The sequence below is a fragment of the Ailuropoda melanoleuca genome, chromosome 4 (assembly GCF_002007445.2).
Source record: "Ailuropoda melanoleuca isolate Jingjing chromosome 4, ASM200744v2, whole genome shotgun sequence".
Taxonomy (NCBI): Eukaryota; Metazoa; Chordata; class Mammalia; order Carnivora; family Ursidae; genus Ailuropoda; species Ailuropoda melanoleuca.
In genome coordinates, this window is record NC_048221.1 from 67,485,779 (window position 1) to 67,509,553 (window position 23,775).

General features: G+C 39.9%; 3 protein-coding genes across 13 annotated transcripts in view; 1 reads left to right on the forward strand and 2 right to left on the reverse strand.

Annotated features, from left to right (window-relative positions):
- Positions 1-22,468, reverse strand: part of MRPL30 (mitochondrial ribosomal protein L30) — a 31,866-nt gene extending 9,398 nt beyond the window's left edge. Inside the window, exons 1-3 of one of the 2 annotated variants that reach the window (XM_019800427.2) lie at positions 22,296-22,468; positions 21,978-22,028; positions 11,146-11,214 (exon numbers count right to left, since the gene is read on the reverse strand). The gene's annotated coding sequence lies outside the window, so the exon portion shown is untranslated. Of the gene's footprint in view, positions 1-305; positions 409-11,145; positions 11,215-21,977; positions 22,029-22,295 lie in introns of those variants that run through there. The other variant, XM_002919959.4, reaches the window with a different exon arrangement.
- On the forward strand, positions 461-17,885 carry MITD1 (microtubule interacting and trafficking domain containing 1). 10 transcript variants are annotated; one of them, XR_002142841.2, is made up of 10 exons: positions 462-684; positions 4,082-4,183; positions 6,096-6,232; positions 6,313-6,399; positions 7,113-7,228; positions 8,131-8,191; positions 9,307-9,491; positions 11,479-11,665; positions 13,711-13,825; positions 17,750-17,885. XR_002142841.2 is itself a non-coding variant. In XM_034659006.1 (8 exons), exons 1-7 carry the CDS (start codon positions 534-536, stop codon positions 9,406-9,408), a joined length of 756 nt encoding a protein of 251 aa, XP_034514897.1. In that variant the 5' UTR covers positions 461-533; the 3' UTR covers positions 9,409-9,450; positions 11,479-14,806. The 10 variants fall into 10 exon arrangements, 3 of the variants coding, with proteins under 3 accessions (XP_034514897.1, XP_034514898.1, XP_002920020.2); XR_002142840.2 differs by having other exon boundaries at positions 11,479-13,825; XR_002142842.2 differs by lacking the exon at positions 11,479-11,665.
- Positions 16,829-18,039, reverse strand: LIPT1 (lipoyltransferase 1). Its single transcript, XM_002919961.4, has one exon. The coding sequence runs from the start codon at positions 18,008-18,010 to the stop codon at positions 16,889-16,891; it is 1,122 nt and encodes a 373-aa protein (XP_002920007.1). The 5' UTR covers positions 18,011-18,039; the 3' UTR covers positions 16,829-16,888.
- Positions 22,469-23,775: the final 1,307 nt, after the last annotated feature.

The following is a 23,775-nucleotide window of genomic DNA, read 5'->3' on the forward strand; positions in this document are numbered from 1 at the left end:
AGCTATCCTCCCCAGGCGTCTGGGCCCTTGGGCTCCAACAGTCGGGCTCAACAAGCCGCGCGGCTCGGGAACTGGGGAACAGAAGCCGGTCGACCACTGGCTTTTCGCGAGCCCATGGGACAGTAGACGGGCGCAGGCCCATTTAGATTACTGCAACCCGCAAACTCAGAATCCAATAGGAGAACCAACTGGCATCTCCATAGCGTCCCCAGGTACGTACTACTGGCAAAAATGCAATACATTCCGCCATTCACTGCCACCCTCAATAGGTACTGCTAAATGTTGTTCAGCCTGAACTTACTCACCGAGTGAAAGGAGAACAAAAAAGAAGTGCTACACTCAAACCCAGCCGTCGCAGTGCGCAAGGACTGCGACACCGCGCACTTTAGTTCCGGCCGTGCCCCGCCTACTCAAGGGCCAACCCCCCTCCCAAAACGGAGCGCAGGCGCACTGATGTCACGTGACGGCCCCCGGAAGCGCCGCTGGCCAGCTCGGGTCTGTTTGTGTTTGGGGCGGAGGCGGGTTTCGGAACTATGGCCAAGTCCGGGAAGGAACTGGATACCCAGAGCGTGGTTGCATTCACGGTGTTAAAGCGGGCGGTGGAACTAGACTCGGAGTCCCGGTACCAGCAGGCTTTTGTGTGTTACCAGGAGGGGATAGACCTGCTCATGCAGGTTCTGAGAGGTGAGCAGGGAGCCGTGGAGAGAGGATTAGAGGAAAGGAACTGGATCCCGCTGTGTCTGGGGCGGAGTGAAAGTTAAAAATCCTTCTTGTGCACTCCCAGGAAGCAGATACAGAAGGTGGATGGATACTCTACAGGACAAGTGGACTGGTTTCTTTTATATCTTTAATAGATTGATGTCGTCAAAAAAGTGGGACCGTACTGTAGATTTTTAAGAGACAGAATCAAATGTAATGTATAAACCTTGATAGGACTAGTTTTGAACGAAATACAAAAGACATTTTTGTATCAGTTTGGAAAGTTTGAATATGGATTGGGTAACACTCAAATTACTGACTTATTAAGTAGTATGGTTTTTTCGAAAACTGTCTTTGATTTTTAGAAATGTAGACTGAAGTGTCTTGGAAAGAATTTGTCATGACGTCTGAATTTAATTTTCAGAAAAAAAAACAGTTGGAGCAAATGTGGCAAAATGCTAACCATTTTTAAATCTATGCGATGGGTAATAAGAGTGTTCATTACACTATTATTACTTTTCTGTTTAGGCATTTTCGTTAGAAGTAAACAAAAAATCACGTAGCGGTAAAAGAAAAAAAATCGTAAGTGTACTGCAACTCAGTCTGAGAAATGCATAGGATCGTGGGTGGGGCAGCGAGACTGTCATTCAGTGTTGAAAAGTACCATGTAACCAAATTAACAACTAGTACAATCCCTGGCCTGTAGTAGACACCCACTTATTAGGTACTAGACTCATTTAAGACTAGCTTCTGCTCTCCACCCCCTGGAGCTCCCAGTCTGGCTTAAGATCTCCCCTGTGCATTTTAGCCTAAGTGTTACAGAAGCTTTGAAAAGACAGCAGAGGGCGCTCTTCAAGGTTGGGTGCTTTTGTCCGAACTATACAACGACAGGGGCGCCTGGGTGACTCAGTCGTTAAGTGTCTGACTTCGACTCAGGTCATGATCTTGGGGTTCTGGGATAGAGTCACTCGTTGGATTTCACGCTCAGCGGGAAGTCTGCTTCTCCCTCTCCCTCTGCTCCTACCCCACTGGTGCAGGCGCCCTCTCTCTCTCTCAAATAAAACAAAATCTTAAAAACTATAAAACTACCTTGGGAAAGCCCGTTTGATGATGATAATGATGATGATGATGATGATAAGAGCAATTATAATTTATGAGTGCTGAGTGCTGGCACTGTGCAGAGTACATCAAAATCATGATCTTGTTTCATTGCCCTGTGAAGTAGGAGGTGATGTTATCCTCGTTTGCAGCGTAACATTAAGCTTTTCAGTTCCACCACAATTAGTAGAGTCACAATTGGAACCCAAGGCTTTAAAGACTCTGGTATACTGACTGCCAAAAAGAGACATGTACAGTCCCTGGGTGGCTCAGTTAAGTGTTTGCCTTCAACTCAGGTCATGGTCTCAGGGTCCTGGAATCGAGCCCCACATCAAGCTCCCTGCTCAGTGGGGAGCCTGCTTCTTCCTCTCCCTCTGCAGCTCCACCTGATTGTGCTCTCTCTCTTTCTCTGTCAAATAAAGAAATAACATCTTTAAAACAAACCCCCCACCCCCAAAACAAATATTACCTTCTCTGTGAGGCCTTCCCTGACCTCCTGTGTAAAATTACAACCCCATCCTAGGACTCCTTTATCCTTCTTCCTTGTTTTATTTTATTTAATAGCACTTATCACAATCTAACATACATATTTTACCAATTTACTTTTATTGTTGTCTTTCCCCCCACTTGAATGACAGAGAATAATTGTGTCTATGCTAGGCTTGAACAAGCCAGTATATATATTGTGGTTAATAAAAGAAGTTACACGTAAGGAGAGGAAGAGGGCTAGAATGAACCCTGTGGGATCAAAGTTAGCATCATGAACTTGTGGTTTTTTAATTATATATACAGATTGATAGACACAGAAATAAATGCAGTGGTACTTGTGTGTTATTAACCCTACATATACTTTCTAGCCACATTGACTGAAAGGGTCTAGAAGTAGTGACAGGACTTCCTTAGTGGTAACGAGTACACTCAGCACCCAGAATTGGATGTCTTCATACCATTCTCCAACAAAGGAACCAGGGCTTCTTGGAAAAATGGTTGATTCCAGGGCTGGAGCAGGGAAAACACAAGATGAGCTTAAAATGTTTTGCACCAGAAAGCAAGGAAGTGCTCAAAATATGATAGATGATGTCGAAAGGACAGGGGCCAACATGAAGCAGCTCTCAAAGCCAAAGCTGATAAAATTAGAACAAGAAAATAATAGTGTTGCCATTTGCAATGACATGGATGGAGCTAGAGAGTATTAATGCTAAGTGAAGTAAGTGAGTCAGAGGAAGACAAATACCATACGATTTCACTCATATGTGGAATTTACAATAAAAACCAGCAAAGAGAAAAAAAAAGAGGGAGGCAAACCAGAACAGACTTATAACTATAGAGAACAACTGATCAGAGTTAACATTGCCAATAATAACACATATTTACATCATGTACCCACAAAATCATAAAAGGTGGAGAGAGGCTAAGGACACCTATTACAGATTGGAGGAGAATAAGAAGACATGACAATTAAATGCTGTAAAGGACCCTGAACCAGAAAACAAACTTTAGTGGGAAAATTGGTGGAATACAAATAAGGTTTGTGGATGAATTAATAGTGTATCAGTGTTAATTTTCTAACTCTGATAATTGTACTATACTTACATGATACGTTAATATTAGGGGAGTCTGGGTGAAAAGATACTGTACCATTGTATTGCAATTTTTATATATAACTACAAAATTAAAATTTTAAAACTGGGGGTTTAAAAATGAAATTATTATGGAAAATATAAGCAATATCAAAAGGAAGGAATGAAGAAACCAGAAATAATTTGGTGACTGGGTTTTGGGGGGTGGGGCTTGGGGTAAGATTTTATTGATAACGTATATTAAAAAAATACCTTACATTTTTGGGGTGGCTGGGAAAATTATCGAACATGAACTATAATGGGGAAGTCTGGAAGAGAACCTGGTTTTGTGGAAGAAAGACAGGTATTGTTTGCTATGTTTTGAATACGCTAAGATTTCAGACTTGTGGTTGATTGGGACAAAATAGTTCTCAGACTCAGGTTTGACATAATAACCCACCCTATCATCTCACCAAATTTGGTGTCCCTGCCAATGAAATAGTGTCAGAATCTCCACTCCTAAATAAAGCTGTTTCAGATGCTTAGTGTAAAAATGAAGGTCTTGCATGATCAAGGCAAATTTGAGCCCATTCGTGCATTTTAGGACTGAGGCAAACCATGCTTAAGGTTAAGAAATTTGTGGCAGACTTGAGAAACTGGAAATAATGCCTGTGCTAACTAAAAAAACTATTTGGAAATTTGAGAATATATTTTTTAATTTGTAGGTACCAAAGATGATACAAAGAAATGTAATCTCAGAAAACAAATAACTGGCTACATGGATAGAGCAGAAATACTGAAGAAATACTTGGATCAAGAAAAAGAAGGTAAAGAGGCTAATTTACAGAATATGTCCATAAGCTATGGTGGCAAAGCCCATCTAATGGAATGTTTCTGGCTCTGCCTTTTGGAACTCTTTATGGCCTGGACCGTTTATCCCTGGGAGCCTACAGGTTTACTCTGCATTCCCACTTCCCTATATGTAAGCTATTCTTAACCTTTTGGGGGGGAATCCCAGGGGGAGGTGGTTTTCACATACCCTGTTGGGAATCTGATGAGAGCTATACATACTGCAGAACTCTGCATGCTGTTTTAAGAAATTCACAGATCCGCATGAAGCTTATGTGTGGACTGCAGTTGACATAATACTACACAGAAATAGGGAATGTAAATCCTGTATTTTATTTGTATTTTCCCTTTATAAAATGACCAAAATGTTGAAATAGCTAGAGAAACTGCTGGGACTTCTTAAGGATTTTGCTGTGAATCAAAACATTTCAGGAGTTAAGTATTCCTGATGACTGGAGATGCCATAGGTGTCCTTCCCTACTTATTATTAGTTCTTTACTCATGAGCATGCAGTTTACAAATGTATGTCTATAAATGGTCATCACCACCTTTGCCTGGCACACTCCTGCTTTTTTTTAAGCCAAAGTTACTTCTGCCCTCAAAAAAACAGTGCCTGCAGGGGTACCTGGGTGGTACAGTTGATTAAGTGTCTTACTCTTGGTTTCAACTCAGGTCTTGATCTCAGGGTTGTGAGATTGAGCCCTATGTTGGGCTCTGTGTACAGGCAGCACAAAGTCTGCTTAAGATTCTCCCTCTCCCTCCACCCTTCCCAGCCCCCTGCTCTCTCTCTCTTTCTAAATAAATAAATAAAATCTTTTAAAAATCTATTAAAAAAAACCCCACACACCAGTGCCTGCAGCCCTTAGCTGCACTTCCTCACTGTCCTTATACAGCCCTCCCCATCTCTTTCTAGTATTCTGTATGAGCCCATCCATACCCTGGGTACCCCCTTCCCCGAGCTCCTCTGTTGGGTGGGAATAAAATAGTGTTTCCTTCACCCTAAATTGAAATGTACAATGAAATTTCCTTTTAAAACATGGGTGAAATGTAGTACCACCAGCATTGTGGTTTGAATACATTGAGTTAAATTAACCTATGTGGCCAGCTTGACTTGAAAACTGATGCATAGTTGCCAACATTATATATGTGGGAACAGTAGGAACAGAATCCAAACTACTGGTTTTTAAGCAACCTTTAAATATGCAACCATCATATAAATTAGGAACTACCATTAGGGGTCATATTTTTTAAAAAAATCTTACAGGTCTTCGATAAGTGATTCAATACTTATTCATTTGGAATCAACAAAAACAATGGAACTATTTACTGATCCTGTGGCATCCTAGTCTTTGGTTTGGGTTGTTAAAAAGTGCTGTACATTTCTGCTTAAAATACTCTCTTTAAGGTCTAAGAAAGACTTCTGAATTCCACATAATATTGCGTTTATACGTTTAATACTTCAGCTATTAAGTTGAGGACATAAAATGAGTTAAATCTGAAGGGAAGGACAAGGTAGCCCCTGAGTTCTAGCTTATGGTTCTACTCATGGTGATAGAATGTCAGCTATCATTATATGTAAAGCTTCTCTTGAATAAACTGCCTGGTCTATAGGATTCAACTCAAGAACCTGTTCCAAGAAATCTCTGGACTTTCCTACTTGACCTCCATGAAGGTAGAAATCACTTACAGAATTGTTTGCCTTTATTTATCTCTCTGTAGCATCTTCCTTTGTGCCTTGTATATATGTAGTAGGTATTCAGAAATGTTTGCTGAGTGGAGGAGTCAAAAAAAATAAACTTGTATCTATTCCTGATTAATCACTGTATGTAAATATGTGTAAAAAGAAAATAAATGGTCACTGGTTTTATTATTGAAACTTATGTTTTGTAGATGGAAAATATCATGAGCAGATTAAAATAGAAGAGAATGCAACAGGTTTCAGTTATGAGTCACTTTTTCAAAAATACCTTAATGAAACAGTTACAGAAGTTTGGATACAAGATCCTTATATTAGACAGATCCATCAGGTAGGTGAAATGTACAAAAATATGATGAAATGTTATTTAAAATGTATAAGTTAGTAATAACCTATTCTGATGTCTTTCAGCTATATAACTTTCTTCGATTTTGTGAAATGCTTATTAAGAAACCATGTAAAGTAAAAACTATTCATCTTCTCACCTCTCTGGATGAAGTAGGTATCTGGAAGCATTTACTCTTTCTTCATTAACTTTATTCAGTTACAAGATGTAGTTTGAGCAAGGAAAACGTGGACACCACTTCAGCTAGAACTATTTCTTTGGGAATTATCTAACAATAGGCCTAAAATACCTTCCAAAAAATGCTGTTGATTTTTTTTCTGATTTTGTTGTACCTTGCATTTGGCCACTTTGCTAAACTCTCTGATTCAAGTAGTTTGTCAGTTTAGTCTCTTGGATATTCCAGGAGATGATCACATGTCTGCACTATTGACAGTTTTGTCTCTTCTTTACCAACGATTATATCTGTTTTTCTTGAGTTATTGCCTTGGCCTTCTGGATTGTAGTGTGATAGTGAGCATTTCCATCTTGATTTTGACTTAAGTAGGAATGCTTCTAAATAAACCAGATTTCTAGGATTAACTTGAAAAGAAAGCAGCCCCATCTGAATAACTAAACAGCATTACTAAAATACATTTTACAAGATGGGACACGATTGTGTTATGTACACATTAGAAAAAAAATTATTTTGATAAAAACAAGTGCTGTTAAACTGCTTCATACTCTGGTTCTTTCTTTGAGATAATAGACTTTGAAACTATTATAGAATCTTTCCCATTTTAATTCATCCATCATACACATTGCACAGCTTAATGATAATTTAAAATACTAATAACTGAACAGAAAATTGTATTTTTCCTATTAACAGGGTAGTGGGAAACAGCAGCAAAGTAGTGGTCTGCAAGAAATAAAAGAGTCACTCCAGAATCATGGGGTGCTGTTGGAATTAGAATATTCTTCTTCAATACATGACCGAGAAATTAGGTTAGTGTATAGCAATATTTTAATTTTTATGCAGTTGAAAATACTTGTTTTTATTTCTTTTGATAAGTTTCATATAATTGCATATAAGTATTCAATTTATTAACATTGTAAGTAAAGCTCAATTTTAGTATCTTTTCACTATTGAGAAAAGAAATCTGGCTTATTATGTCTGAGTTTCATACTTCCTAATGGAGTAAAGTTTACTTGTTCTATTTCATATGAGAAGAGGAAGTACTTTTCTATTCAAGTATACATATAAGTGTTATGGTATTGGGATAATTTTCTTTCCTGGTGATAATATTTAATATTCTGATGATCTTTAGGATTTACTTCTTATAGTTTATTAAGTAATCTCATAGGTGTGACAGTATGCTACAGTGTCTACAAGGAAACACACAGAGGTGTGTTCCCCTGTTTAGCACAGTGGCTTTCATAGGTTTAGAGTGACTGCACCCTTAGTTTTAATGAATACTTAAACACAACCTAAATGCAGGACAGATGAAAATGCAGTGCTGTGATTGAAGCAGAGGTTGGGATCCAGAGCTCTTCTTGCTTATGTCCTCTATCTCTAGGTGGGGGAACCCTTGCAACACACCATAATCTGCCTGAATACACTTAGCAGAACAGGAAAATTTTGTCAGAAGTCTGAAATTCAAGAGTAAGATTTAATTGAGTCGTCTAACTTGTTACCAGCTAATCAAATCAACTAATGGTTTCTTTGGATGTTTCTATTTCATTGTAGACGTAGCTCTTGAGTAACCCCTGGTTTGAGTCAACTCATGCCACTGCGGAAAGTGACTTTCTTTGTTGGGGGGAAATGTTGCTGATGCTTGCTATCCTACACCTTTGATAACTGTCTGACTTAAATGTCTGGAATATAACGCTGTATACTATTTCAATAGGTTTAACAATGGATGGATGATTAAGATTGGAAGAGGACTTGATTATTTTAAGAAACCACAGGTAGGATATAGTCTTATGAGTATCTTCAACTCTTTTTTGTATCATTTTAACAACATGGCTTTGGGGTTTTTTTAATTAAAAAAACTCTTTTCTTCTCTTCTTAGAGTCGTTTTTCCCTTGGATATTGTGATTTTGATTTAAGACCATGTCATGAAACAACAGTGGACATTTTTCATAATAAGCACACTAAAAAATATGATGGGTAGTAGCTTAATTTGCATTATCTATTTCTATTTTAAGTGAATATTGGTTTTGTTGTTACTTTGGAGAGATCATTCCTATAATTATGAATTAACAATAAATTTTTATATTTCTACTAATTTATGGATCCATTTTTCAGTTATGTAACCAATCCTAAATATTTTTATAAATATATTATTTAGGAGATTTACAGTGTTTCCAGTAACAAAGTTAATTTAAACATTTTACCAGCTTTTCTCTTATTTGGCTGTTGGAGAATGAATCAATAAATAATGAGCACCTATTATTAAGATGAATTGGATGTTAATCTTGCCCCTGGGAATTTAGCATCCAGGAGGAAAAATCATGGATTAGAGTACTCTTTGAAGAGACAGATGGGCTTGTGGGTCTAATAAACAGGAGAAATTCACCAACATTCATTTATCCAATATTACCTAACTCCATAAAGGCAAATCAACGTGCTTAGTTATGCAGATGCAGTTTGCAGCTAATTCAACTTTGGTTGGCATGTTTGTAAGCTTTGCAGCTTAGAATCAACTGTTCTGGGTAAGCTCATCCATCCAGATGCCAGTTGACTGGTTGGAGATAGGTTGGGGATAAAGGTAGAAGTAACGGGCAGTCCAGAAGCTTTAAGAATAAGCTAAGCCAGTCTATGGAGGGAAACAGAAGTACTCGTGTTGGGGAATACACATATAAACATCACATCTGGAGAAGACTGAAGATTACATTCAAGATTAAGTAGTATGGAGGACCAAAGCCGGGTAGAAGCCACAGGAATAAGGTCAGGCAGAGTGGTCCTTGACTTGGACTTGATTTATGTTTTACCTCTGGGAGCCAGCAGTCACCTGAGTTGGCATAAAAGACCAAGAAGGGATTCCAGAAAAGTTCCTAATGTTTTTCTTTAATGTTTTCAGGTTCAGGTGCTGATAATGCTGAACCTGAAAAGACTCAAGCCAGTTTGCCAAGTTTTATTATATGGAAATTCAGGGTCTCAGGAGAGCAAGTGTTGGACCTAATCAGAAGTTACTTTCTGCAAAGTATCGTAGCTATTTTGCCAGGTACCTATCAGCATGTGGAAGTAGAGTGGCTTTTCATTCAGGTGAGAACATGTATTAGACCTCCTCCTTTTCATGTTAAAATAACCACTCTGATTTCTTCTAGAGCATGTGAATCTATCACTGTAGAGATTCAGCAGTTCACAACCCTGTGAAATTAACTTTTATCCAACCCACAAAGGAATCCTGCCTAAGACATATTGATATTTAAGGAAGAGCACCTATTCATTATTTATAATAATGGATAAAGCAGTAATGCTATCCATTATTCTAGATACTTGAAATCTATCCCTAGAACCAATTAGAACATCAGAAGGCTACCATATCCAAGTTACTTATTAAATACATTAAGAAACATGCAAGAACTGTATAAGAAAACTATAAACTTTACGGAAGAATGTAAAAGAAAACTAGGGCAAGACAAATTATATTCTTGAATGGGAAGACTTAATAAGATGTCATTTCTCCCTAAGTTAATTTATAAATTAAATGACAAAGAGACTAACACTAGAAGACTTGCTTGACCAGCTATAAAGATGTGAAGTTACAATATATATATATTTTTTAATGTATGGGCATAAGAATGGACAAATCAATTGGGTAGAATGAGTCTGAAAACACCTGAGAGAAAGTAAATGTGTGTATGGGTCCTTAATGCACAACGAAGGCGTGGTTCATATTAGTGAGGAAAGAGTAGACTATTCAATAAATCTTTGGAAAAAACATTAGATCTCTATCCCCACATAGAGGTTATTCTGTTAAAGAGCTAATTAATTAAAAAAAATTTTCTTTCTAAGATTTTATCCATTTGAGAGAGAGAGAACACGAGAGGGAAACGCAGATTCCCTGCTTAGCAGGGAGCCCAATGTGGGACTCGATCCCAGGACTCTGGGGTCATGACCCGAGCCGAAGGCAGACGCTTAACCCACTGAATCACCCAGGTGCCCCCCAAAAATTTTTTTTTAAAGCTCCACTAAATATACTAAGTATAACACAAAACCCAGGAATTATCAAGAAAAGGAAAAGGCAAAAGATTTGATCACGTAAATATTGAAAACTTGAGTAGAGAGAACCATAAAAAGTTAACATGACCTCAGATTTATAGCATATAGAGAAAGGGTTAATAGTACTAATATATAAGGAAGATAGCCAAATTTTCAGGAAGTGAACTCAATCTTGCCTCTGTTAGCCTCACCAAGGACTTTGTCCTTTGAGCGATCTCTCCCTCTGCTGCATTGTTTCTGTTAGACAGACATTCCCAGCAAGATACCACCCATCCTATTTCTTCGTTCTTTATGAATAAACTTCTTAAAGTTCTCTATACAATTTTTTCCCATTTTGTCACCACCTATTAATACTTCAGCTCACTTCAACCAGGCTATCCTATCACTCCACAGAAATTGCTCTTGTCAAGGTCAACAATTACTTCCATTATTACTATATCCAGTGGGCACTTCTTAACCTTCATATTACTTGACCTTTCAGGAGTATTTGACCTAGTTGGCCTCTCCCTTCTTAAAGCTCTCAAATTCCATGAAACATTCTTTCCTTCTCTTCCACCCTGTCTTTTAAGTATTGGCGTTCTCCTATATTAGATAATAAGTAGTAACCTCTTTTTTTTTTTTTTTTAATCTACACTCTCCCCCAAGTGATTATACCAGTAATTCCTTAGTGAAAAGCAATAGAAACTGCTCTTACCTGATGTAAGCAAAAATAGTGGGTAGTTCAAACCATCACCGCAAGAGGTACAGACTTGGCCTTGGAATTCTGCAGTGAAAAAAACCCACATCTAGAATCACAACACAGAACTAATCAGATGATACCACTGTTGACCCCAAGGCAAGGCCTGAACTCAGTAGTCTTATTACCACTTCTATCACTTAAATTATTGGACACTACACTGTTATCTTAGCACCTTGCTACCCCAGAAATTCAGGCCCTGGTACTACTGCCAGAGAAGGGTTTTCACCATCCCAGGTTCACTTCATCATGATCCATTCAGAGTCTGAAACAAGTACATCTGATTGGCAGAGCCTCAGTCATGTGCCCTCACCCTGGATTCAAGAGACGTGAGAAAGAGAAGATAGTGAAAATTCCAGTTTCCAGAGGGGAGTGTTGTTGGTGTGCAACCTCTGGAGTTCCCCAGGTGAAATTCAAAACTGGCCTCCGTACACTCAGGGCAAGAAGAGACTGAAGACAGGCAGACCACTCCAGATTGGTAGGTGGGGTTTAATAAGCAAGGGAACTTACATATGAGGCTTGTCTTGGGTGGCTATGAGACAAGTAATCTCTACATATGCCTGCAGAATCTCAAGAGTTCATGGAGGCCTTGATGGGATTCAAGTCACATCTACAATCCAGATAGTCTCAGTAATATATGAGTCTCTCAAGGCTGAGTCCTTGAAGTGGCTCCTTGTATGGGAGCAGTGGGCAGAACACACATCCCAAGGCCAGGGGAAGGTGTGAAGAGCCTCCGATTGCCCATCTCCAGTTCGAGGGTCAACTGCAGTCACATCTTCTTGATGACCTCTCCAACAGGAGGTTCTGCCGCACAGCAAGGTTTTTTAAGTTGGAGAATTCCCCAAACAGTGAGGGGACTTAGGTGCTAAACACTTTATGCTTTAAGATGAATTATGAAAGTTCACAATTATCCCTTTTCATGACTTCAAATACTATATATATGCTGTCAACTCCTGAATATATAAATTAAGCCGAAATTTTTCCTTGGCGCTGTGATCTTATATGTTCAGCTGCCTATTTGGCATTTCTCCTGGCATTTCAGAAGCACACAGTCATTTCAAATATAGGATGCTGCAACTGAGCTCTGGAAACAACACTCCCCCACTCCCTGTGTTTACTCCCATCCATCCAGTTGCTCAAATAAGAAATCTAGGAGTCATTCTTGATTCTTCATCTCCTTTATCCTCATATGGAAACAATCAGAAAAGTCTGTGGACTCTAGCTGCAAAACATACCTTTTCTATTCTGGGTAATGCTAAGTTTCCCTTTTGGAACTTGAAGCTAACCTTTCACCTGATGATATCCTCACTCTTGAGAAACAGATGGTATCAGAAAATCATGAGTGCTTTATGCCCCAAAACACATCATATCAGGATTTTTATACCTTTCTTGGAAAGTAACTTTAACACGTTGCAGCAAATGTAATGAGTAAAAAATATGCCCATAAGAAATCTCTTCAGAATTGTTTATTTGCTGTTTAATATTGCTGGAAAAGAACAGAAGGACCTGCCTGTGAAACCCGACTCAAATGATTAGACTCAACTCAAATGGTTAGACTGCCAGTTGTGTTTGTCCCAGGAGCCACTTGAAAAGTAAAATCCCCTTCACTTACTCCACTCCCACACTGAGAGAACCATTTGCAAGCACAACCCTGTGTGTCCCCTCCTGCCCCTTCCCTTCTTCAAAAAAAAAGTGTGGGGGGGAGATGAGATCTGGATCCATTCAGTTACATGAAAAGAACTCATAAGAGCTAAATTCACATTAAAATCCTAACCCCCAGTACCTCAGTATGTAACTATTTGGAGATAAGGTCTTCAAAGAGCTATAAAGTTAAAAATGATGTCTTTAGAGTGGACCCTAAGACTGGTATCCTTACAAGAAGTGGAAATTTTGACGCAGTTATGCACACTCAGAGGAAATGTAACAGCACCCCAATTGGTCTTAAGGGTTAACGTGCTTCAAGCTTATGCACTCCTTGCTTGCTGACCTAAATCCCAATTTGTAGCAGTACTAACCTACTTCCCTTGAGATCCTGCAGACTGCTAGAAGCAGACTTCCCGGAAGATAAGGCTTGACCACACTCAAAAACAGCTACCACTGACCAGGGCATCTTCAATAAGAGATATCTGGCTGGGATCCTTGATTCCTGGCACAGGGGGAAGAGTCTGGACTGCTTTGCCAGGACGTGGCTTGTTGGGCTGCAGGGGCATCCTTTACTGAGATACACCTAGGAGCCTTGATTATTGGTAGAGCAGAGGATTCTGGAAGATTTTTCAAGGACAAATGATTAACTGCTGAGCACCAGTTTCTCCTGTACATAGCCCCCTCACCATTCCCTGCGCCTTCCCTTTTAATAATCTGCTTCCCCTGGACAGGGAAGATGGCCTTTGAGAAGTCAATCTGCCTTTTTCCCAGGTTGCCAACTTCCTCAATAAAGCAACCCTTCTTTTCCCACCAACACTTTTCTCTTGAGTATTGGCTTTAAAGTGGTGACTTTGGAACTGGTCCTCTGTCCAATAACAGAAAGACCATGTGAGGATACAGCAAGAAGGCAACTACCTGCAGGCCAAGGAGAGAGGCCCCAGGAGACACCAAACCCACCAACTCTTTGATCTTGGACTTCCCAGCCTCCGGAACTGTGAGAAAATATATTTTTATTGTTTAAGCCACCTAAATCTGTGGTATTTTGTTATGGCGGCCTTAGCAAGCTAATATAACTGCTTTATTGTTTCCCTTTAAATGAAATCAGAATTAAACCTTGTCTTGAAAATGGAAGTCATCCTTAATTTTTGACAAGGGCTTAACACAATGTCAGCATCTTGCCATGGCCACTGCTAGCATTACTTCTGCTAGGATTCCTGCTGTAGTCTCCCAAATGGCTTTCTGCTTCCTGTCTTCTGTCCCTCCAATCCATTCTCCACAGAGCAGACAGAATAGTCTTTGTAACAACTGCAGTATCATTGCACTTAAAATACGATCTGTGTCTACCTTGGGCTATCTGTCCCTACATGATCTGGTCTCTTCTCTCCATCTTCATCTGGCTCCATTCTCCCCTTGTTCCCACACTTCAGTTTGCCTATACTTCCTTTGACACCATCAGTAACCTAGCTTTTACCTGCTTTAGGGCTTCCTGTATGCTGTTGTGTGGTAGATTATACTTTACAAAAATGGTTGCAATAGGATCTCTCAGACCCAGTAGTAATTTTTATAATGATTTTGACATTCCTCCCATGGAGTGGTGGCTATCCATATTCTCTCCTTTTGGATTTGGATGCACGTGTGGCTATACAAATTGCTTCCAAGATAAGGTATAAAAGGAAATATTTTCTGGTGGGCTTTCTTGAGTCACTTCTGGGAATCCAGCTACCATGCTGTGAGGAAGTTCAGGCAGCCTTAATTAGGTGCAAGTGGAAAGGAATTGAAGGTCTCAACCCATTGCTCCAGCTGCGCTCCCAGCCAACTGCCAGCACCAACTTGCCAGCCACTTGAGCCATCTTGAAGCAGGTATTTCCAGCTCTTTAAGCTGTCCTAGCCGATGACACCAGATCATATGCTGTATCCCCATCAAATCTCAAATTATAGATTTGTGAATAAAATAAATGTTGTTTTAAGCCACTAAGTTTTGGAGTGGTTTGTTAAGAGGCAATAGGTAACTGGTAAAACCGGAAATAGTCTCCACCCCACTCCACTCTGCTTGGCTGCTTCTCATTCTTCAGTTCTCCATTTCAGTGTCCTCTCCCTGATAGCTCTAGCTACGTAGCCCCTGTTATTGTCTGTTATAACTACCCAGGCTTATCTTGCTTTATAATTATATACTGATTTGTCTACATTTCCTATTAGGCTCATGTTTTTTAAACTCCGGTCTTGACCTATTAATGTGTGATAAAATCATTTTAAAAGATGAAATCAAATATAAAATCAAATATAAAATGTTAAATAAGTAAATAGTATAGGATAAACGTTGCATTGTAAAACTTGCTGGGTTTAATGTTTGTGCTAGTATATAATATAAAATATATTTTTTTACTCTAGTTTTTAAGGAGTTTGAAAGCCAGTATGCTAAACTGTCAATTCCTGAGGTTAGTAATCATGTCTCTCTCACTCACCATGAACCAACAACTACAAAGTACCTGGGACATAGTAGGCATTCAGAAAACACACAGTAAATACTGTAGAAATCAGAGGAGTATGTGAATGAACTGCGGAGACAAGAAGTAGTTGGCAGTGATGTTACTCCTTGAAGAAATTTGACAATGAAGAAGAGATGTAGAGACACAAAACCTTAAGCAGGGGTTTTGGGGAAAGAAGAGACATGAGCATGTTCATTCACTATGTGTAAGGATCCAGTAAGTGGAGAGAGAAAATTTAAGATAAAAAAGATAAATATTTAATAGAAGGCCCAAACAGGTTGGAAAGGACAAAGATCCAGGTACAACTAGCCTTAAGGAAAAGGTGTTATTTGAGAGTCAATGAGAAATGGTAAGAGGAAATGGGGTGCTGAAGGAGCTCATTTATGAAGGCCTCCACTGTCAAATTATGAGTCAAGGTTTGTGACAAGAGAAGTCGAGTTCTGAGTTTAAGAAAAGTGGAAACATTTATGAATAAGGCCTCTGAAGAATGAGGGAGTCAATGGAGAGGAGTTGACTCTGACACCAATAGAGGATAAATATAAATATGAAATTGGGTTAGTCTGCATGATTATGTAAATTTTCTTCCAGCATTGCCTGCCATCTGGGTATGATAGTGAAAAATCAGTTGATGGAATAATAATAAAACAATGGTCATTGTAGGTCAAGAGAGAAAAGCAAATGAGAATGCTGGTAAGATAAGACCATATACTTGAAAGAACTCAGGGTTGGATAAGAAGGGAGATGAAGCAAGAGATTGGGAGGGTTAAGGGCTTAGAAAAGTGCAGTGGGCTTAATTTAACGGGAGAGGATGGAGGATAAGAAAGTACAGCTGACACTTGAATAACGTGGGGGTTAGAGGTGCTGACCACGGCACGGTTGAAAATCCACATGTAACTTTTGACTCCCCAAAAACTTAACTAGTAGCCTATTGACCAGAAGCCTTACTAGTAACCATCAAAACTCATTTTGTATGTACTATGTTCTTAAAATAAAGCTAGAAAAAAATGTTACTTAAAAATCCTAAGAGAAAATACCTTTATAGCACTGTAAAAAATCTACATATAATTGAAACCATGCAGCTCAAACCCACTATCAACTTTGTAATTAAAAGGAAGAATTTTAGAGTTTAAGGTATCAGAGGTGACAAGAACCCTGGGTTATATTCCTTAGAGTTAAGAAAAAGAACTAAATCAGAGCTCACAGTGTCAAATACCGTATACACACCCATGATGGTAACAGAGAAAGGAGCAGATACATGTGTGCTAGATTAAAAAAAAAAAAATTGATGAAGAAAGAGAATATCCTACAGACCATAAGAAAATATGGACTAGGTGACAATTTCTAATGGGGAATTGTTACTGAGAAACTAGGTCTTTTTTTAAGGTACATATATGATGAGGGTGCCTGGCTGGCTCAGTTGGTAGAGCATATGACTCTTAATCTCAGGGTTGTGAGTTCAAGCCCCATGTTGGGTGTAGAGATTACAAAAAAAAAAAAAAAAAAGACATAAATGTACCTTAAACCTTTTATTATCTCATAAAAACTGTTAATATTAAGAAGTTTATTTGGAATCACATTATTCCCTTAATTTTTTCACAGAGAATATTCCATTTACTGTGTAGTTCATCATCTTCTGGACATGTCCTGCGTAAAATATTTGTCAGCATAGTAATTTCATTTGGGCAAAACTTACTGCCAATGAAACTTGAATTTAATTTGTCACATATTTCCAGTGGCAACCAATGATCAGGTGCTTCAATATTACAGATTTGAATCCTTCCATCCTTTATGTCTACGAATATTTTAATTTCCAAATGCGACTGTTCATATAATACATTAAAGGAAGTGTTTATACTAAACTTTGGAGTTTTGCCATATATCCACTCCCAGGTCTGTAGTTCTTTGGCTTTGTTATTTATTCCAGGAAACAGTGTCTCATCTGTTGGGTTAATTAGGTTAATATGATTATCAATTTGATGATAAGCAGCATACTCTGCAGCAATAGCATTCATGAGTACTTCACAGGTCAGAGTGGGATCTTTTTCCAAAAGATTTTTTACTATGGAAGGTATGCTAGCAGTGGCATTGCTCCTGATCCCTTGGTAAGGGCTCTTCAGCAAGGACGACAAGAAGGTCCTATCGGTACTACATAATAAAGTGCAGTGGTGATAAGCAGTAGTCCGGCCGATCTTAGAAGCTGTTCCTGAGATTTTAAACTGTCCATCAAGTAACAGGTCACATCTTTTCGTGGCCTGTACATCCAGCTGGGGTTGGACAGCATTCAGAGCCCTCACAACTAATTTTAGATTCTGCATTCTATCATACTTTTTTTTGGTTGTAAAAAAAGTCAAATTGATATTACCCATATCATGGTAGACTGTTCCTCCTCCACTTCTTCTCCGAGCCAGTTTTATACCTTCTTCTCTCATCAGATTCAGGTTGCATTCCTGCCAAGGATTCTGATGCCTACCTATTACAATAGAGGGAGAATTTCTCCACAAGAAAAGAACCGGCTTGTCTTCTAGATTCATATGGTCATGGATCCAGTCTTCTACAGCCAGATTTTGATAAACATCACTGGAAATTGACTGTAAAATGAGCCCACTTTTTACTTTGTTTTTAAAGCCAGCTGCTGGGACTTTGAGGTTACAAAGTAACTGGAAGCAATTCTTCATTGAAAATGGGATCAGCATGCTTTTAAAAATGGAAGACTGGGGCGCCTGGGTAGCTCAGTTGGTTAAGCGTCTGCCTTTGGCTCAGGTCATGATCCCAGGGTCCTGGGATTGAGTCCCGCATGAGGCTCCCTGCTCGGCGGGGAGCCTGCTTCTCCCTCTCCTTCTGCCACTCCCCCTGCTTGTTCTGTCAAATAAATAAATAAAATCTTTAAAAATAAATAAAAATGGAAGACAAATTAATTGGGAAAAAGAAAATTAAATTGTATTTTCTAGCTATTGATTCTTCATTATTTTAGGTAAACTTTTCCAAGTATCCAGCTGCTTTTGTCTTTTAGCTTTATCCTCAGTCTTTAGCAACTCTGTAACAGAGTACTCGATGGAAATAAAGACAAACCTCAAATAATTTCAGTTGAACCAGAGTAAGGGTGCAGATTTTTTCATTATTTATTTTAAAGCCAAATTATCTTGAATTCATAGGTAATACATGTTCATTGAGAAAAATGAGAAAATACATATAAAGAGCAAAATAAAAGAATCCATAATACCACCACTGCAGATAACTACAATTAATACTTTGGTGTGTACCCGTTTTTTTCTGTGCACGAGTAAACCCCCCCCCCACAAATTGGAACCATACTGTTATTTCATTCAATGTTAAATCTATTTTTACATCAGCTTTAATGTGTAATATTCCATTATCAGATATACCACAGTTTACTACAAAATCAGTCTCTTAGTTTGTAATTTTAGATTGTTTTAGTTTTTCAGTGTTATCAATGACATATTCATGAATATCTCTGTGGAAAGCTTTATGTCCTTAAAATAGTTTTAAAAAATTCCTATTTACTTTGAGACTTGATTTACTAGCAGTATAATTCTTTTATTTAGATCAATATTTATTTAGGATAGACCGCCTGAGGTTAGGGGCAGAGGCCATTAGAGTAGCGGGGCTATATGGAAAGGCTATGAACAATTTCATTATGTTTGCACACTTTACATGTTATTTTTGTTAGCACTGCTGATGGCAACAGGCTGAAAATACTAGCTACAGTAATCAAGTATTCTGACTAGTTATGTTTGTAAAGAAACCATTCTATTCCAATTCTATTTCTTAGGATGCTCATAATTTTTCTCCAGGTTAAAGAACTAGGATAAAATGGGTTATTAAAGTCCAAAGCCAGGCCAAAATCTTTTGTAGTTACTAATGTCCTACAAGCACAAATAAGAGTCTTCATATTTTCATCACTCTTGATACATTCTGATAAATTACATACACTACAAAAAAGTTAAGCCAATTTATATTTTCTCTGTCTAGAAATGTCAGGAGAGGTTTAATGGATACATAAATTGAGTCTCAAAATATGATGGTGTTTACCAAATTGATGGAAGTAAAGCCAGGCATACACAAAGACAGGGTCATCTAATAGTAAGGCGTGTTTTGGATACTCCCTCCTCAGGGATGGAGTTACACTATTGGTCTTCTAGCTCCACTGAAACCTATGGCTACACCGTCCTAGGAAGCCTCTGCAGCCCAACTAATTTCTTTGTTTAAACTCTATTCTTGGTTCTGACTGACTGACTGACTGACTTTGATATACTCCTTCCTTCACTGGACAAATATTTATGGAGTGCTGACTATGCACGAGATAGGAAGGGAATAGAGAAGGGGAGGAGACAAATTCATTGTAATTCTAAAACATTTGGACTTTCTCTAAAAGCAGCTGGGATCTATTTAAGTGTTTTAAGCAGACAAGCGTTAAGTCAGCCATTATACAGAACTGCCTCTGCGGACAGTGTTCAGCATGGATTTAAGAAAAGACAGACTAGGAGCAGGGAGACTGGTTAATAGACTCATGCAATCGTCTAAGCTAGAGACAATGAGCACCTGGACTAGGGTAGCAGACATCAATGCAAGAGAACTGAGCACATTCATATTCTGCTGGGAGTTGGGAAGGGAGGGAGGGCAACACCAGTGAAGGGAGGTCTCTGACAAAGTGGTAGTGCTGGGATCCAATGCAGGTAGGGAAGGAGGCAGCCTTGAGAACAAACAGGAAACTCTTCCATTGTGATCCAAGAGAGAAACAGTAAGGAACAGGGGTTCCTGTTCCTTGATATGCTGAACGATGTCTATGGATTTGCAGATTTTCAAAGACCTTGTGGTATATCCCTCCCTAAGTTTAGGGATCTGACTCTTGTCTGCATATGCAGAATGTGGCAGGATGCAAATTGATTAAGATCTTATGATTTTTTCCCCCTCATTTTACTGAGACATAACTGATTCATAATATTGTATTAAAGTATACAATATAATGATTTGATATATGAATATACTGAAAAATGATTATCACAGTAAGTTTAATTAACATCCATCACCTTACAGTTACAATTTTCTTCCATGTGATGAGAATTTTTAAGATCTACTTTCTTAGCAACTTTCAAATATGCAATACAGTATTTTTAACTATAGTCACTTACAGAGCTTAACTATTAATCCTGGCTCTGCCACTTGCTAACTGAATAACCTAAGGCAAGTAGTTTAACCTCTGGCTGCTTCAACTGTCTCATTTATAAAATGTTCCTACCTCACAAAATGGTTGAGAGAATTAAAGAGTTAACATGCATAAAGCACTCATGCCTGGCAAACTGAAATGCTCTATAATGTTAACTGCTACACAGAGTTCCTACCTTCCCATCTCTATTCTTCTCATACCATTCCTGTCATATGACAGATATTCCCAACAGGAGCTTAAATAGGAAAGTGTGCAAAGATCCCCAACCAAGACACATTAAAGTGCCATTTATTTTGATAAATTAACAATAGTGAAAGATATTGACTTTGGTAAAAAATGCAACTTGTTAGGGTTCCCGAATTGTTCCAATTTATATATTATTAGTGCACAAAATATAAATATCTCTATTCATCCAGGCATTGTGTATGCAGTGTGAATGAAATATAGCAAAGGTATTAATTCAACAAATCTTGCATCTACTACATGACAGGCATTATTCCAGGCACTTAGGATTGTGCCTATATTGTGAACCAAATAAGTAAGGATGATAATAAGGACTACATGAAAAAGCAGAGCTGGGAAAGAGGGAATTAGAAATTAACTGTGAGAGGAACTACTCTGTGATACTAAATAGGGTTGTCAGGCTAGGCTTCATTAAAAAGGTGACATTTGAGCAATGCGTTAGGCTGAGAACCTACTATGTGCTAAAAACTGTTCTACACATCTGAACACATAAACAAAAAGGCCCCATGAGGATGTAACATTTCAACTAAACCCTGAAGGAGAGAAAGAATCGCACAAAGAATGAGGAAACAAAAGGATGTTGGAAAAAACCCAAGTGCCAATTTATTAATTTACAAAGAGAACTGAAGGTTATCAACTGGATGTTCAGATCAGCCTGTCCAAAAACTCTGTGTAGGACTACTGGTAAGCCAACTTAAGTTTGCTCGGTGAAGACAGAACCTGAACAAAAGGACAGAGTTACAGGACTTGAGTGTCTGATGGGATGAGCCTCGAAGAAATCACCTTCTCTACTTCTGGGCCCTGGAAAGATCCTGGTAAAGCCAGGATACCTCTCTCTCCTAGAGGAGGCTTGGATTCATCTGGAACAGATGCATTTCTCTTTTATTCAGTTCTTTAGTGACAGATCAGACCTCCGGCTGAATGACAGTCTTTCTTTAATTGTCAGGATATCGTCCAGCCTCGAAGGCCTGGTGAAATGCTGCTTCTTTAAATCAATTCTGCATGTGACTACTCTCACCTTGTAATGACTGATTTTATAGTTTTTCCCCAGAGAACAATCCATGTTCTAGGGGGACACTTTGCTACCACCACTTTGCAATGCCAAACATGCTGCTTCAACACTGAAAAGAAAGCAAAAAATAACAATCCTATCTATCGTCCTAGGTAGGCCCAGCTCCTTCAAAACACTTTATTAAGTTATTCTGCCACATCTATGACAGTATGTAACTTACCCAGAGTCTCACGACGGTCATGCGCTTGTTTTATGTCGCCTTCTTGGCTCCCTGTGGGAACACACAGAGCTGGCACCCAACACGTTTTAGCTTTTTACCCTCCTATGTTGGGGATGGGCCGTACCTAACCGAGGAGTTACGTCCTCCCAAGTGCTGAGCGAAAACCACGGCGCGTACAGCACCAGCAGCAGCGGCCCGGGGCGGTGCGCGCGCGGGGCCCGGCTTCAGGGTCCCAGGTCCCCGCCTGCCACCTGCCGCCCGCCCCCAAAGGGCCGCCCGCCCCAGCGCCCCCAGAGCCCCACTTCCAGCGTCGCTCACCTGCTGCTTCCGGTCACCTAGGGCCGCGTGCTGGCTCGTTCAGGAGAAGGACGCGTGTGACCCTACGGCCTGCCGGCTGCGTGCGCGGCCAGCCGGAAACGCCGAGAGGAGGCGGGGCCGCGCCCGGGCCGGGGAGGTGGGCGGTGCCCCTCCGGCCTCGCTCTTCGCGGCGGGCGGGCGCGCGCTCGGACTGGTTCTGCCCGGGGGGTTCCAGAGGAGGCGGCCTGCGGAGAGGCCCAGCCGGCGCCAAGCCAGAGCATATAGAAGCGGGGACGCAGGGCACGTTCCAATGGTCGTATGAAAAGTCATAGCGCCCCCCGTTCACATGGAGGTCCCCGCATGACTGCGCAGAGCTTAGGGTCGCCCGGGGCGAAGGTAGGAGAGGCGGCTGTGGCACGCGGGGGGCGGGGGCACTCGCGGATCGAGGCTAGCGGGAGGGCCCCGGGAAGCCGGGGCGGCCAGAGCACCAGCAAACACCTACTGAACTTGACGCGTTCCGCCAGGTCTTCACGTATCTGCTCATAGTCCAAAGGGCACAAAACTCCACTTGGAAGCTGAGGAAACTAAAATCAGTTTTGACAAATTGCATTTAAAGGAATAAACGCTGCTCTGCCCAGTAGAGATGGGAACTGGTAGGAAGGACTGGGTCAGAAAACACACACCCTTAGGCTAATGAATGTTACCCATCTGTGGTTGCCAAGAAGATACTTTCTCAGCCAGATGGGGGCAATTCCTCCAGCAAGCCAAAGTTTCAGTTAACTATTGCCGCATAACAAACGGCCTCAAATATCAGCAGCTTAAGACGATTTATTTCTAACATTTATATGGTTTCACCTGGGCTTTATTCAACCAGGGTTGGCTGAGCTGGAAGGTCCAGGCTGGTCCTGTTCACACCCTTGATGGTTCCTGCTTAGTGGCTGCTGGGGCACCTCAGTTCAGGTCTAGCCTTGGAAGAGGCCCTGCAGCCACATTCTATTGGCCAAAGCAACAAGCAAAGTCAGGCCAGAGAGAAAGGGTGGAGCGGTGGACTCCACCTCCTGATGAGAGGAGCCCAAATAATTTGTAGCCATCTTTTTCAGTCTTGCTCAGAAATGAATCTTTCTCTGCGAATAGAAACTACCAAGGCTTGCATCTTGGAATAAGAAGCATCCAGTGTTCACAATTTGGTGACACTGAGCAGGCCTCCATAAAAAGCAACAATAAAGACACAGTGGCTCCTCATTTACCAATACCCTTTTGATTGAAGTCACTCTGAGTTCCTTTCTTGTATTATGCAGATGGAATGAATTGTGTACAGTGAGCCCCAGTAAGAATTTTCCTAGTTATTAAAAATAGCCACACAAAACTGTGTCCCTTTGTTTATATTCTGTCTTCCTAAATTTCATTTTTCTGAAATTCGAGATGGTAGTTTTTCCCTCCTATTTTCTACTGAGGTGGTTTTCAAGAATCGCACTCCCTCCTTCCTACTCTGAGACTTTTG

Excerpts from the sequence above, each read along its gene's own strand:
- MITD1 (XM_034659006.1), top strand. The coding sequence starts at position 534 with ATGGCCAAGTCCGGGAAGGAACTGGATACCCAGAGCGTGGTTGCATTC. Across the intron at positions 6,400-7,112 it reads TTCTCACCTCTCTGGATGAA|GGTAGTGGGAAACAGCAGCA; the intron begins GTAGGTATCTGG and ends TCCTATTAACAG. Across the intron at positions 8,192-9,306 it reads ATTATTTTAAGAAACCACAG|GTTCAGGTGCTGATAATGCT; the intron begins GTAGGATATAGT and ends TAATGTTTTCAG.
- LIPT1 (XM_002919961.4), bottom strand. The coding sequence starts at position 18,010 with ATGCTGATCCCATTTTCAATGAAGAATTGCTTCCAGTTACTTTGTAAC.